At 35.1% G+C, this 13,064-nt stretch overlaps 1 protein-coding gene across 1 annotated transcript; it reads left to right on the top strand.

Annotated features, from left to right (window-relative positions):
- The first annotated feature begins 2,677 nt into the window (after positions 1-2,677).
- LOC108218023 (WAT1-related protein At1g43650) lies at positions 2,678-7,062 on the top strand. Its single transcript, XM_017390945.2, has 7 exons — positions 2,678-3,030; positions 3,154-3,216; positions 5,602-5,718; positions 5,807-6,032; positions 6,134-6,292; positions 6,411-6,562; positions 6,654-7,062. Exons 1-7 carry the CDS (start codon positions 2,840-2,842, stop codon positions 6,922-6,924), a joined length of 1,179 nt encoding a protein of 392 aa, XP_017246434.1. The 5' UTR covers positions 2,678-2,839; the 3' UTR covers positions 6,925-7,062.
- The last annotated feature ends 6,002 nt before the right edge of the window (positions 7,063-13,064 follow it).

The raw sequence follows: 13,064 nt of genomic DNA, 5'->3' as shown, positions 1-13,064 counted from the left end.
CTCCGTAACCAACAAAAGGAAAAATAACGAATATTAATGCAAAAAAAAAAGGCTTGAAAATGTTCTTGCATCTTATTTTTCAATCATCCCTGTCTGTGCTTCCACCTCAGTCAGCTGCAAAACATTAGACTCCTCATATTAGTTAAAGAACCAAAATAAATAAATAAAATAATTGTTTTACCGCTTCATTCAAGACATCTGAGTAACTTAAGAGCGAATTTATTTGATGTAATTAAATACCAGAGCAAGAGAGCGGAGGGAGGTTGCAGTGCGTAGGAATCTGAGCAGCAATCTGGAGAGTGCTGCAGTAGCAGTCATGTTCTATGCTCTGCACAACTGCACAGCAATCCGCACTCGGGTTCATGTTAGTTGCGCCAGGCAGCACAAATGGTGCACACACATTCAAGTTGCTCATTGTACTAGAGCAATTACCCCCCTGTGCCTGGACTTGATGATCACTGATCTGGAGAAAAATGGCAATTATCACAACCACAAGCACCATCCTTCTTCCTGACTTTCGAGAAGCACAACGCCTTGTGGCTGCACCCATTTGTTTATAACTCTGCTAGCTCCCTCTCTACAGTTTCTATATCGAAACTGGTTAGTCTCGTATGATCTATATTTCAGAGAATGTGGTATCTACTTATAGCTACAGAATAAGGATGAAAGGAAACCACGACTAACAGAGTAATTGTGCATGTCTCATCTAATCCTGCAGCAGTAGGTGTTGCATGTAAATTAAACTGATTGGTTTTCGTACCAGACTATGAATCATTCCAATCATCATAGTAGGAAACAAGAAACTTTGTGTCATGAATTTTGTTGATTTCTTCTGTCACTTCTCTCATATTTTTTGTGCAGCATCGCGGAGACTGATGGGTTAATTATCTAGTTGGTAACTGAAGTGGGCTTAATGTATCAAGTTGGTAACCAAACTGAATCAAGATGCTCACTAAGCTCACCATAAACATCAAACAAGTATCTCGAAATATGAGTTCAAACAGTAAAAATATTATTTGTAAAGTTTTACATATTATTCTGGAATGTTATCATAACCAAGTAAAAGATTATGACTTATAATATCTATGATAATATAACTAATTTTATCAAATTTATTTATTATTTATTTTTAATTAAAACAAAGAAAATAACTTGAGAGGGGCTAATGAGAATGTATCACAGCAACATCATGCATTATACAGCTCAAGCACTCTGAGCTAGTCGATTTATCCACATTATTCACCAACACACCAAGTGCTGAGTTGTCACAGTTAGTTAGATATTAGTATATTGATACATACAGCATCAGCCATCAGGTGATGTAAGTAAAGGAGTTAGTTAGCTGATCACTGTATTTAAACATATCACCACCCTCACAGCACTAGTTAGTTTTTAAGCTTCTTGTTCAAGTTACATTGCTCTTTCTGTAATAGTTAGTTTTACACATCTATACAAGCGCTTCTCTGCAATCTCACATCTTCATACTGCATACTTTATCAGGACTTGATTACAGCCAATCGATGACCACAAAAAAGTTCGATTAAGGCATAATTTTTGTTTCATTGTTTCTATTTTTTTCCCAAACAAACATTTATTTCAAACTCACCCAAACGACCCCTATAATTAAATTTTAGGAAAATGCTTGGTGTACATAATTATGTACAAAATTAACATGTGATAGGCTTTATTTGAAATGAGCCGGTATTTACATCAACAACCGCAATTAAAACTCACCACATCAATTGTCAATTTTGTGCACCTAGCACTCCTCTAAATTAAACTGATATCAGTACTCAGTTATATAGATTTACAGTAGCCCAAAATTTTCTACGAAAGGGGGTTTGTGCATTATTGTTAGAAACAACAAAATCCCACAAATATCATTTCCCAGTTTTTCCTCGTCTCTGGCGCACTAGGTTGTGGACTATGGGAAGGCCTATGGGATACAACTATACAGGTGTTTATTTGGTTCATAGAAAGCGAATTTTCACTACTTTTGAAATTTACTCTATTATTATTGCATCCTGTCGAGGTACTGAGTTGAGTTCTATCTAACTTGAAGCATTAAACGGGGTTCATATGCTTTAGAAACAACGTAAGTTTCACATGCACTTTTGAATTAATTTTCAATATTTTTATTATGTTTCATGCATTTTTACAAATTATTGTGTACGACATAGACAACTAGATTAGAATTTTATAGATTAGGTTAATAATAATTGAGGATTTTTTTTTCAAATTTAAGCGGTCGAGAACGTGTAATTTTCTATTGAATTCTGCCGTAGCATGTTAAGAGCATATTTAACGAGCTTAGTTAAAATAATAGGAATATAAAGAAGTAGTTTTTCCAGATATAATTAATTATAATAATTAATTATATATTAAAATATAGTATAGTATAGAATAACAAGTTATTATAACTCATCAAATATATTGTTTCAATTTTAATACAATTTCTGTCGGCAAATATACTCTTATCATGAAACAGGTTAAATTTTTAGTTACGAGGAACGTAGGTAGGAATCTTTTACATATATATTTTTCTTTGATTTTGGTTTTACGGGTTGGCTAAACGCCACATGGCCTAATATATTAGTATATCAACATTGAGGCGAGTGTATCTGAGTGACCAAGACTTGGGAGAGTTATTTATACGAAGACGCTGATATCGTTGCGCACACCACAGTTGTCCAAATTAAAGCGCCTAATAAATCACATGAATTGCTCTATTGCTCAGCATACGTGCATGGTTAGCTATTCTGCATAACTGTTCCCGGACTCTGTCCTTTCCTTATTCAGCTCTCTCAAAATACATTTCTCGCAAAATATAGATCAAAGGATGGATTGGAAGAAGAGATTTAAGGAGTCGAAAGTGGCGATGGGGATGTTGGTGGTTCAAGGCTTTGCGGTGGGGTTACAGATACTTTCGAGGATAATACTTACTCGAGGAACCTTCATTTTTGCTCTTATGACTTATCGTCAGATTGTTGGCGCTGTCTGCGTTGCGCCTCTTGCTTTCTACTATGACCGGTTTGTTCTTGCATATATTTTTCGGTTTCTTCAGACCCTACTTGCGAGTGAACATAAAGACACGTATGATACATTATGTTGGTCTTTTGATGAGATTGATGTTTGTTTTTTCGGTCATTGCAGATCTCATTTTAAGAAATTGACGCGGCTAGCTTGTTTCTGGCTCTTCATGGTCGCTTTAACCGGGTAAGTAATTCATGATCTCTAGCTAGGCTCCAGCTCTCTTTCTTCCGCTGCTTTCCTTTTGCCTGATATATTGTTGGCGCACAATTAAGGTGATTATCTTCTGATGTTGTGTTTGGTTCGGATTAACGAGTATGGAAAGAATGGAATAAAATTTGAATTATGTTATGAGTAAATATTTAAAATTTGAATTATGTTATGAGTAAATATTTTTAAATTTCATTCCGTCCTCATTTTCAATCTGCCCACCATACATTAAAGATCACAACCCCATTTCGGAAGAAATGCTCGATCAATTCCTTCCTAAACTCATTCTCCCTTCAAATCTCATCATAAAAATTTTGAACTCACTCAATTTTTTCCAAAAAATTTCTTTCTATGTGTACCTCTACTATTTTTATTTATTTCTATTCATTTCATTTCATTCCATTCCATTCTTCCGACCAAACATAACACGAGTGTCTCCTTCTACTTTTACGTACTGAACTAATTTAACCATTAGGGACGCTTTTTATATCAGAATATAAGAATTGTTCAGGTAGGTTTTTGCTTAATCAAAACAGAAACCAATTTTGTGTTTGCTGTTTTATGTTTCCCTACATCGACAGGTATACCCAGAAATATGCCCGATATTCCTGCTCTATCCCTTCGGTTCGACTCCAAATATTTTGGTTGGATTGCAAGATATAGTGTATACTATATATAAAAGTATAAATATATATGTACATGTATATGATTGAACACTTATCTTGTATGTATATATGATCAGATGATGGAAGATATGACCATTACAGTTTAAAAATAGCAATATTTGTTTTAAACACTGTTGATTACGCATTTAAATACTCAAATGTTCACGGGTTCGGTAAGAGGTGAACTCTTAAATACCTGATTCTGAGTAAAGATAAGAAGAAATCATTCAATTCAAATCTCTTTTCTGAGTTGAGCTGCTAAAATTTAGAGTAAATGACAAAGTGGTGGCCGTGGTTTTCCAAATTTTACAAGATGGTGGCCGGACTTTAAAAACTACATAATGGTGGCCGGAGTTTACTTCCGCATTTTAAAAAGGTGGCCGCCGTGAATCTCCGTTAATTTTCCTCCGTTAACTCCAAAAAACAAATGATTAAACGACAAAATGGTGGCCGTAGTTTTTCAAATTTCACAAAATGTTGGCTGGATTTCCACCATTTTGTCGTTTATTCTTTTATTTTTTGGAGTTAACGGAGGAAAATTAACAGAAGTTCACGGCCGCCACCTTAGTAAAAGACGGAAGTAAACTCTGGCCACCATTATGTAATTTTTAAAGTCGAGCCACCATCTTATAAAATTCGGAAAACTACAGCCACCACTTTGTCATTTACTCTAAAATTTATCACATAAAATATTTGGACGTTAATGGAGCACAGTACTGGTGTTACAATAGACAACAAAGTTTTTGAAACCATGGCTCGAGCGGCTGGTGAGCATTCGATTGGTTCGGTCCAAAATAAAATAAAAAATATATATATATAATTTTATTTTTTGCCTGGGCTTAAACCAGACCAAAATTCAAATATTGACCGAATTAAAATAATTCGGTGTGTATGATCCAAAAGAACCGATTTTTTTTATAAAAAAATATACCTTAAAATATAAATAAACTAATATTCATGAATTATTAAGAAAATAATATCAATTAATCAACACCACTTCACGTAAGATAGATATAATTTATACAAAAATTAGATATTATAATTATATACTCCCTCAGTCCCATATTGAGTGAGCTGGTTTGACTTTCACGGAGATTAAGAAAAAGATAGTAAGTTTAGTTGAAAAGTGGGTAAAGTGATGGGACTTATCAATATTTAATAATAGATTTGAGATTGTGGAGGAAGATAGTGGGTGTAATAGTGTTTATATTATTATAGAATGGAGATAGTGGAAGAAAGTAGTGGGTGTAATAGTGAAAAGTAGTGTTCAAAAATAGTAAGTATTATAAGTCCATTCTTTTTGGGACGTCCCAAATAAGAAATGAGGTCACATAAAATGGGACGGAGGGAGTATAACTTATAAGATATATACAAAAATATATGCAATAAATTATAAATTTATATGACATATTAATCAGACTATTCAGTTTATTTGATTCAGATCAAAATATTATTTTAAGAACCAGATCAAATCATATTTTATTAGAGTGGTCTAGACCGAATAGACAGAATTTTGAGAAAACTAGGATCAAACAAAATCGAATTCATACGATTTGGTTCGTTGTTAGGTTCCGGCTATGTTTTAGCAAGGTAGATATGATTGATCTGAGTGCTAGATGAATACAGAAAACAGTAAAGTGCTGTATTGATTTTAAAAGCTTTAAATCCGTTCATGTCCTGGGTACTTGCTTCGCAGGATATCAATGGCTATGGGACTTTATTATTACGGCCTACGGGATACCACAGCAACATATGCCACAAATTTCCTCAATTTAATTCCAATTACTACCTTCATCTTCTCTGCAATTTTCAGGTACTCATAAAAAAGTCTAGTATATATTTTTATAATTAATTGATCACAATCATTGTTGAGTTCTATAGAGTGCACTAAATGGCTGTAGAATAGAGAAGCTGGGATTGCACACAAGGGTCGGAAAAATCAAAATAATGGGAGCAATGATATGCCTGACAGGCGCGCTGACTGTTGCTCTGTACAAAGGCCCTGCAGTCATCAGCCATCACGACGCGCATCCCCTGGTGGTTGAAAAACATAAGCCCAAGTATCTGCGCGGTTCCATGTTTTTGGTGGGAAGCGTCTTGTGTTATGGTTTGTGGTTCATCTTTCAGGCATGCCTAACACGCTTCTGACATTTGATGTTAGTTAAAAAGAGAGGTAGTTCTGACACGTAAAGCTGTCAGTTAATTGTCGACTTTTTGCTGAATAACAGGTGAAGCTGTTCAAGGTTTTCCCTTGCAAATACATGTCAACGATGCTGATATGCATCACTGCAGCAGTTCAACAAGTTGTTGTTGGATTGTGTATCGATCACTCCAAGTCCTCGTGGAGATTAGGCTTCGACCTGCAGCTAATCAATATCCTTTATTCGGTATTTGTTAGAGTAGTGAGCATTATGAATATGTTTGAAATACCTGAATTCTCTTCTGTCCTAATCTTAACGAACTTATATATTTTATTTTTTGGTGCTTTGCGGTTTGGTTATACAGGGAGCATTCGCGACAGCTGCAACTTTCTGTTTGGTGTCGTGGGCGGTTGCAGAACGAGGACCAACATATCCCTCAATGTTCAACCCTTTGTCTCTGATCACTATAGCCGTCGTGGAAGCAGTTTTTATGAGTGAAAAGCTCAAACTGGGAAGGTAACAATAAATATCTAATTCCTTTGTCCGTATTTAATTTTGTCGATACTATAACGAAACCTATATAAGTCATAGTTCAAATATTTTGCAGCTTGATTGGTATGCTTGTGATCATAGCAGGGCTGTATGCCTTTTTGTGGGCAAAGAACAAGGAATTCAAAAACATGAACCAAACAATATCAGTAACAGCAGCCTCCACTGAATTACCCGTGACGAATGGTAGTAGCAATAATAATGAAACGAACAATGCAGGTTGCGATCAAGCTGCAAAATTGCGCTGTCCCTCGACTGTGGCTCCAACTAGTTCACCTGATGAACATGCCGACGTGACTATCGCAGACACAGTGAAAATAACAGTGTAATTAGGATCATAATAATGTAACAAAATAATCAGAATGCACTAATGGATCAGTGTATATACGTAAGTTGTGTGTTATGCTTTCGGCGTCCCATTCATTTCTGTACAATTTCTATTTTGGAAGTCCTTCTCATTTTTATACCATTTCATAAATAGTACTCTTTCTGTCTCAATAAATTGTATATGTTATTTTGTAACACGATTTTTAAAACTTTTATAAAATATAATTTCATAATATTTGAATAAAATTTGATATTTAAACTTTTATTCAAAAAAAATTGTAAAAGAACTTTATGAAACTCTACCGGAAACTCAAAATGCGTGTAAAACAATATTAAACTCACTACTTTTCTTATCCAAGACGTGTATCTATAACGAAACACCCTTCATACTCTATTCCAGACTATTAAACTGTGCACGAAATGTATATGATTTCAATTAATTAAGGATATATGTTTGATTTGATTTTGTTGGTCGTTATGCTTAAATTGCTACTTTCTTATGATCCAAAGTAGCTGTAGCCGGTCGATAGGGGTTCGTTAGTCGCCTTTGTGATCATGCGAATCGGCATGGATTAGCCAACTTTTCTTTTCTCAGTTTAAATTCAATAAAAATTACTTTGTATTCGACACCATGTACTACAAATGTCTTTCAAACAAAAGACTGTAAGATACATATTTATACAAAATATGTTCTAGTTGCAGAAAATATAAGATATCAAGTTCTCCAATATAATATTTGTATCAATATAACTTTTACGTTAAGCCTCTCCTCAAAACTCTAAAAAAAAATTCTCTCAAGCTTCTTCCTTTTCCCTAGCCGTTATGAGGGGCTTCCATCGGGTTTACCGGTGGAAAGCCCCAAATCAGTTATTTTTCTTGTTTTGCTCTTGTTTTTCAATAATACTCCACCCCAGGTAAGGATTCCTATCTTTCAAGATTGTATCTTTGTTTGATAAAATCTTTTTTTGGGTGAGTTTTGTTCCCAATTTATTTGGATTTTGTTTATTCTCTCCTTGTGAGAGCTTTGTGTGTTTTTTGGTGTGTTTTGATGTGATTCAATGTTCAGGACGTCAAATTTGCCAGATTTTCAAGGAATTGATTCAGTGTAAAGATTTATATGGAATTGCAATTACGATCGATAGCTCAAACGGGTTTTGATGAAGTTTTGATGAAAGCTATATTTGTATATATCAATTTCAACAAATCGCTTGATTGTGTTTTTATAAAGACTAGATTAATCAGCGATATGATCTGTTTTATGTTTGTTCGACTCGATTGTTCTTGTAGATGCCGTATGGCTTTTCATTATTGAATTAATTTCTTTTTTTTTCAAAACTTTTACGTTAAAAATAATTTGATAATTAAAATTAAATTAAAATATTAGTTTATTAACGTGCTTATATAAGGTATAGTCGAAATACCGGATATTAGTACTCTTAATCATTTTAATAATTACTCTATATAATTATCTATATATATATACATATTGGGATAGGATCAAATAAAAACTTTTTTAAGTTACAAACTTACAAACTTTTTTTTATTCTCCCATCGTGTTAATCCTTAGTTATATAAAGTATCCATGTTGAAAATTCGTCAAAAAACATCACAATTTTTAAAAATAACGCATAAATAAATCGCGTTTTCAACACATTTATAACTGGGGTTCAACATCGGGTGTTGAACACTAATTATCATTGTGTTGAATATATCTAAAAAGATGTTTAAACTATAGCTCTGGGGTTTGGGTAGGGTCTAGAAACATAAATATTAGTTAAATAACATGTTTACCTTAGTTCTTACATTTAAAAATTGGTTTATGTACTTCTCCACCACTATTTTAATCGATGTTCAACAAAATATGTTAAAAAAATGTTGAACTCAAGTTATATATGTGTTGAACAAAAAAAGTTTGTAAGTTTGTAAGTTTGTACCAGAACCCTCCCCTATACATATTTGTATGAGAAGTAAATTTAATTTATACACGTGTTCGTGCCTTGCATGCACTTGTATGCCAATTTTAATCATAGAGCCAATCCCCCACGTAATAAAACAATTCAACAATTTTGCGTTTCGGTAAGAGTATGGTTTAACGAGGTCAGTCTTACTAATCATAGCGAACTTTCCAAACTACTGAACACGGCCATAAGTCTGCACATCTGCCAAATGAAGGCTATACATAAATATTGACAGATATGTGTAGAGAGTATAATTATTTGCGAGATGCATCAGATTGATAAATTGTGCACTTTCAGAAGATTTTCCAAAACAAGCAGTCGCATCGGATCTCTGAACTTTCCATGATGTGACTATAATGATTTCAGAATGAGTGAGCGAGAAAGAGAGTGATAGAGACAAATAAGCATTGGCGTACGTTAAGGATGCAAATTCGGTAAAGTGTCATTCGATTTACCGGGCTCAGGGCTTAAAGAAACGAGAGAAAGGAAGATAAGAGAAACTTTTAAAATTTTTCTTAGTTGGCCTCCTCTCATATATCTTTTTCCATTGGTATCATTTTCTTCGAATCTTTCTCGTAATCACAAGAAACCAGAGAAGACACAGAAGATCTTCACTAATATATGAGTAAATTCCAAAATAGCGACCTATTTTGTATCGAATTTTAAAATATAGTAAATTAATTTTTAAATTTGGCCGTATTTACATTTACCTTTAAAATAGTAGTTCATTCACACAACGAATTAAGAGTCGTTATTCTTTTTAAAAGACAAATACAATCTGAATATTAGTTTATGTCTTTGAAATTTCGGTTATTTTTTGAAATATAGTGAAATATACGGAGATCACTCTATATTTACTCTTAAATATTTACGGTAAATTATATAATTCTGGCTGATCTTAAACCCATATAATATTTCTATAATCGGGGAAAAATGTAGATTGTACAATGATAGTCGAATATTATTTTTATTTTATAAAAAGAGGTTAAGGGTTCACTTTTACGAGGAAAAACTTATTAATTTTTTTTTTCAGAAAAAGTTTGTTAAGAACTTTTTCAAAAATTAAATGTTGTCCTTTCATTATATTACAAGTTTGAAATTTTAATAATCGAAATTTTAATAATCAAGACTATGCATGTATAGTCTGTAGTTTCTTATCTTTAGACTGAAGTTTGAATACAAAATTTTAATATGCAAAGAGTTTACATTTAAATCAATTTGAAAATTTATTTTATATCCAATTTGAAACATCTATAGAAAATTTTTCTTAAAATTATTCAAACTACAATTGATAATAATTAAGTCGAATTCGAATTCAGATATTTTAATATTTTATTCATCGAAAGTATTTGTAATCCCACCGCAAAGCCTTGAACCGCCAGCATGCCCATGGCCACTCTTGATTCTCTGCCTCTTTTCTTCCAATCCATCATTTTGCGATCTTTGATTTCTGTATGTTGCGAGAAATGTGTTAAATATATTATTTTTGTATCGAATTTGTTAAGAGAAGTGCACTCAGAGAAAAGATCGAACAAGGGACAACATGTTGAATTTTAAGCGATGCATGAGGGTATAAAAACAAACAATTCTACTGAGTAATCGGCATTGACGGGTGAAAAAATGAAGTACAAGTGTACTAACCTGGGACTGGGAATTTGTTTATTGCGTTAATGGCGAGATGAGGAGAAAAGATAGAGAAAGCAGTGAGTTTATAATCTGCGGAAAAGGACGGATTCCTCGTATTAAAGTGACCCAGCTGGCCATGCACGGACCGATTACAAATACTTTCGAGGATAATTCTAAGTCAGGGAACCTTCATTTTCGCTCTTATGACATATCGTCATATCGTTGGTGCTATCTGCGTCGCTCCTCTTGCTTTCTACTATGACCGGTTTATTCCTAGATTTTCTCATTTTTTTTTTCGTTTACTAATTTAGCATATAGGCCTTTAATTACTTCCAACGAAAAAATCGGTTTTTAGTAGACCCTAATTCCGAGTGTGATATTAATACGGGTTTCGATTGTTAGAAAATGGAAAGTTTAAAGCATATTTTTTAATATGTTCTTGATGTAATTTCCGGGACATTTTCTTAGTGAAATCCATTGAGAAATAGAGTTGAATACAGTGGCTTGAAAGAGCTTGAAATGAGAATGTGATTCATTTAATCTGGACAAATGAATCTGGTCAGTATATCTGACAGATACAGATTCATTGAATCTGGACAAATGAATCTGGTCGGTATATCTGACAGATACAGATTCATTGAACCTGGACAAATGAATCTGGTCCGAATGTCTGACAGATACAGATTCATTGAACCTGGACAAATGAATCTGGTCAGAATGTTTGACAGATACAGATTCATTGAACCTGGACAAATGAATCTGGTCAGAATGTCTGACAGATACAGATTCATTGAACCTGGACAGATGAATCTGGACGGTGTGTTGGTGCCTTGGCCTCACTATAAATAGTGAGCCTCGACACTTGAGTTGTAGCACGGGAAAAACACAAACACCATTCTCATTCTTCTCTCTTACACTCTCACCATCTACTCCGATATATACACATATACATACTGTTCTCGGGCGAACTGAGGTGTTGATCGCTGTTGATCGTACTCGTGTCTGTGAGCGGTTCGGTCTGTGCTGTTTTATCCTGGGAGCGATATTGCGACTACCCATCACAGCGTAGTGGGGCAATAATCACTTCAAGAACAGTCTAGTCTTCATCGAAGGGCTAGGCGACTCAGCTGTTCTGTATACTAATTCTAGCGACGGTGTAAGGTGCGCCTTTCTCTTCTTTTCTTGTAATTTATCAGTCACTGATTATTGTATATACGATCTTCGTGCATGCTATATTGTTGTGGTTTCGTTGGCCTACACTTGTTTATATAATATAACTGCTCTATACATTGTTGCTGTGATTTTCACTGTGACTCCCAACAATCTTGAAGTGATTATCTGTTATATTGTGTAGTAAGCAAGATGGTTAATGAGATTGCGGATTCTGTTGTTGGTGGTGGTGCTGGTTCTGGGTCTGGTGTTACTAGTAACATCGATTGGACTACGTATCGTTTTCCACAGCCCATTGATTTATCAGGTATTCCTGATAAATTCGGTGGGGGAGTTTCTTTTTCTCGTTGGCAGAAAAAGATGAAACTGTGGCTTACGGTTAAGGGTCTATGGCCGGTGTTGCAGTATGAGAAACCAGTTGTGGTACAGGAAAAGGCTGAAACCCTTAAGGCCTATGCTATGTGGGAGGAAAAGGATGGGGTGGCTAGGGCTGCTATTCTAGCAGCCTTAACGAACACTCTGTTCGATGTTTACTCATCTGACTCCTACACTGCTAAGACCTTGTGGGAGAAACTTGATCAGACACACAATACTGACTCGCAAGGGTTGGAAAAGTATTCTGTGGCTAAGTTCCTGGACTTCAAACTGGTGGATACAAAATCCATGACTGAGCAGGTGCATGAGTTTGAGACGTTGGTGCATGCTTTGAAGGAGTCCGGAATGGACCTTCCTGAAAAGTTTTTGGTTATGTCTGTGATTGAAAAACTCCCTAAGTCTTGGGAAGAGTTTGCACTCTCCCTGAAAAGGCAGAAGGGAGAGATCACTTGGACTAGCCTGATGCTGGATATCTCTGTGCAGGAGCAGCACAAGTCCAAACAGGGACATGTGATGCCAACTGAATCTGGTAGCTCGAAGGTCAATGTAGTGACTGTGGGACAGAAAAGAAAGTCTGTCGCTAAGAAGGTGAACACTAAGCCCAAAACTGACAAGGGCAAGGCTAAGAAATCAAAGGCCAACAAACCATGTTGGTCTTGTGGACAGGTTGGTCATTGGAGTAAGGACTGTCCTGTAAAGAAAGCAAAGAAAGCTGAGGTGGTAGCACAAGCAAATACTGTGCTTGGAACCACTGATGGGCCTGTGCTTAACATGGTTGTTGGTGAGGCTGTTGCTTCTGAAACCAATGACGGGTATGTTAAGTACAACCCTGAACTATTTTCCACTTATCTGTCTAATGAGTGGTTGATTGATACGGGAGCTAATGTGCACATTTGTGCTGATATTACTCTGTTTGTATCTTATCAACAGGCTCATGGGATGACAGTGACGATGGGGAATGCTAGTGCGGCTCAAGTTCGTGGAATAGGAAACGTGGACCTGGAGTTTGCTTC

This window comes from Daucus carota, chromosome 4 (assembly GCF_001625215.2).
Source record: "Daucus carota subsp. sativus chromosome 4, DH1 v3.0, whole genome shotgun sequence".
NCBI classification, from domain to species: Eukaryota; Viridiplantae; Streptophyta; class Magnoliopsida; order Apiales; family Apiaceae; genus Daucus; species Daucus carota.
This window is presented reverse-complemented; position numbering and strand designations above follow the sequence as displayed.

Coding starts and splice junctions, on each gene's coding strand:
- LOC108218023 (XM_017390945.2), top strand. CDS start 2,840: ATGGATTGGAAGAAGAGATTTAAGGAGTCGAAAGTGGCGATGGGGATG. Junction 6,033..6,133: donor GTTTGTGGTTCATCTTTCAG/GCATGCCTAACA, acceptor GCTGAATAACAG/GTGAAGCTGTTCAAGGTTTT. Junction 6,563..6,653: donor GAAAAGCTCAAACTGGGAAG/GTAACAATAAAT, acceptor AATATTTTGCAG/CTTGATTGGTATGCTTGTGA.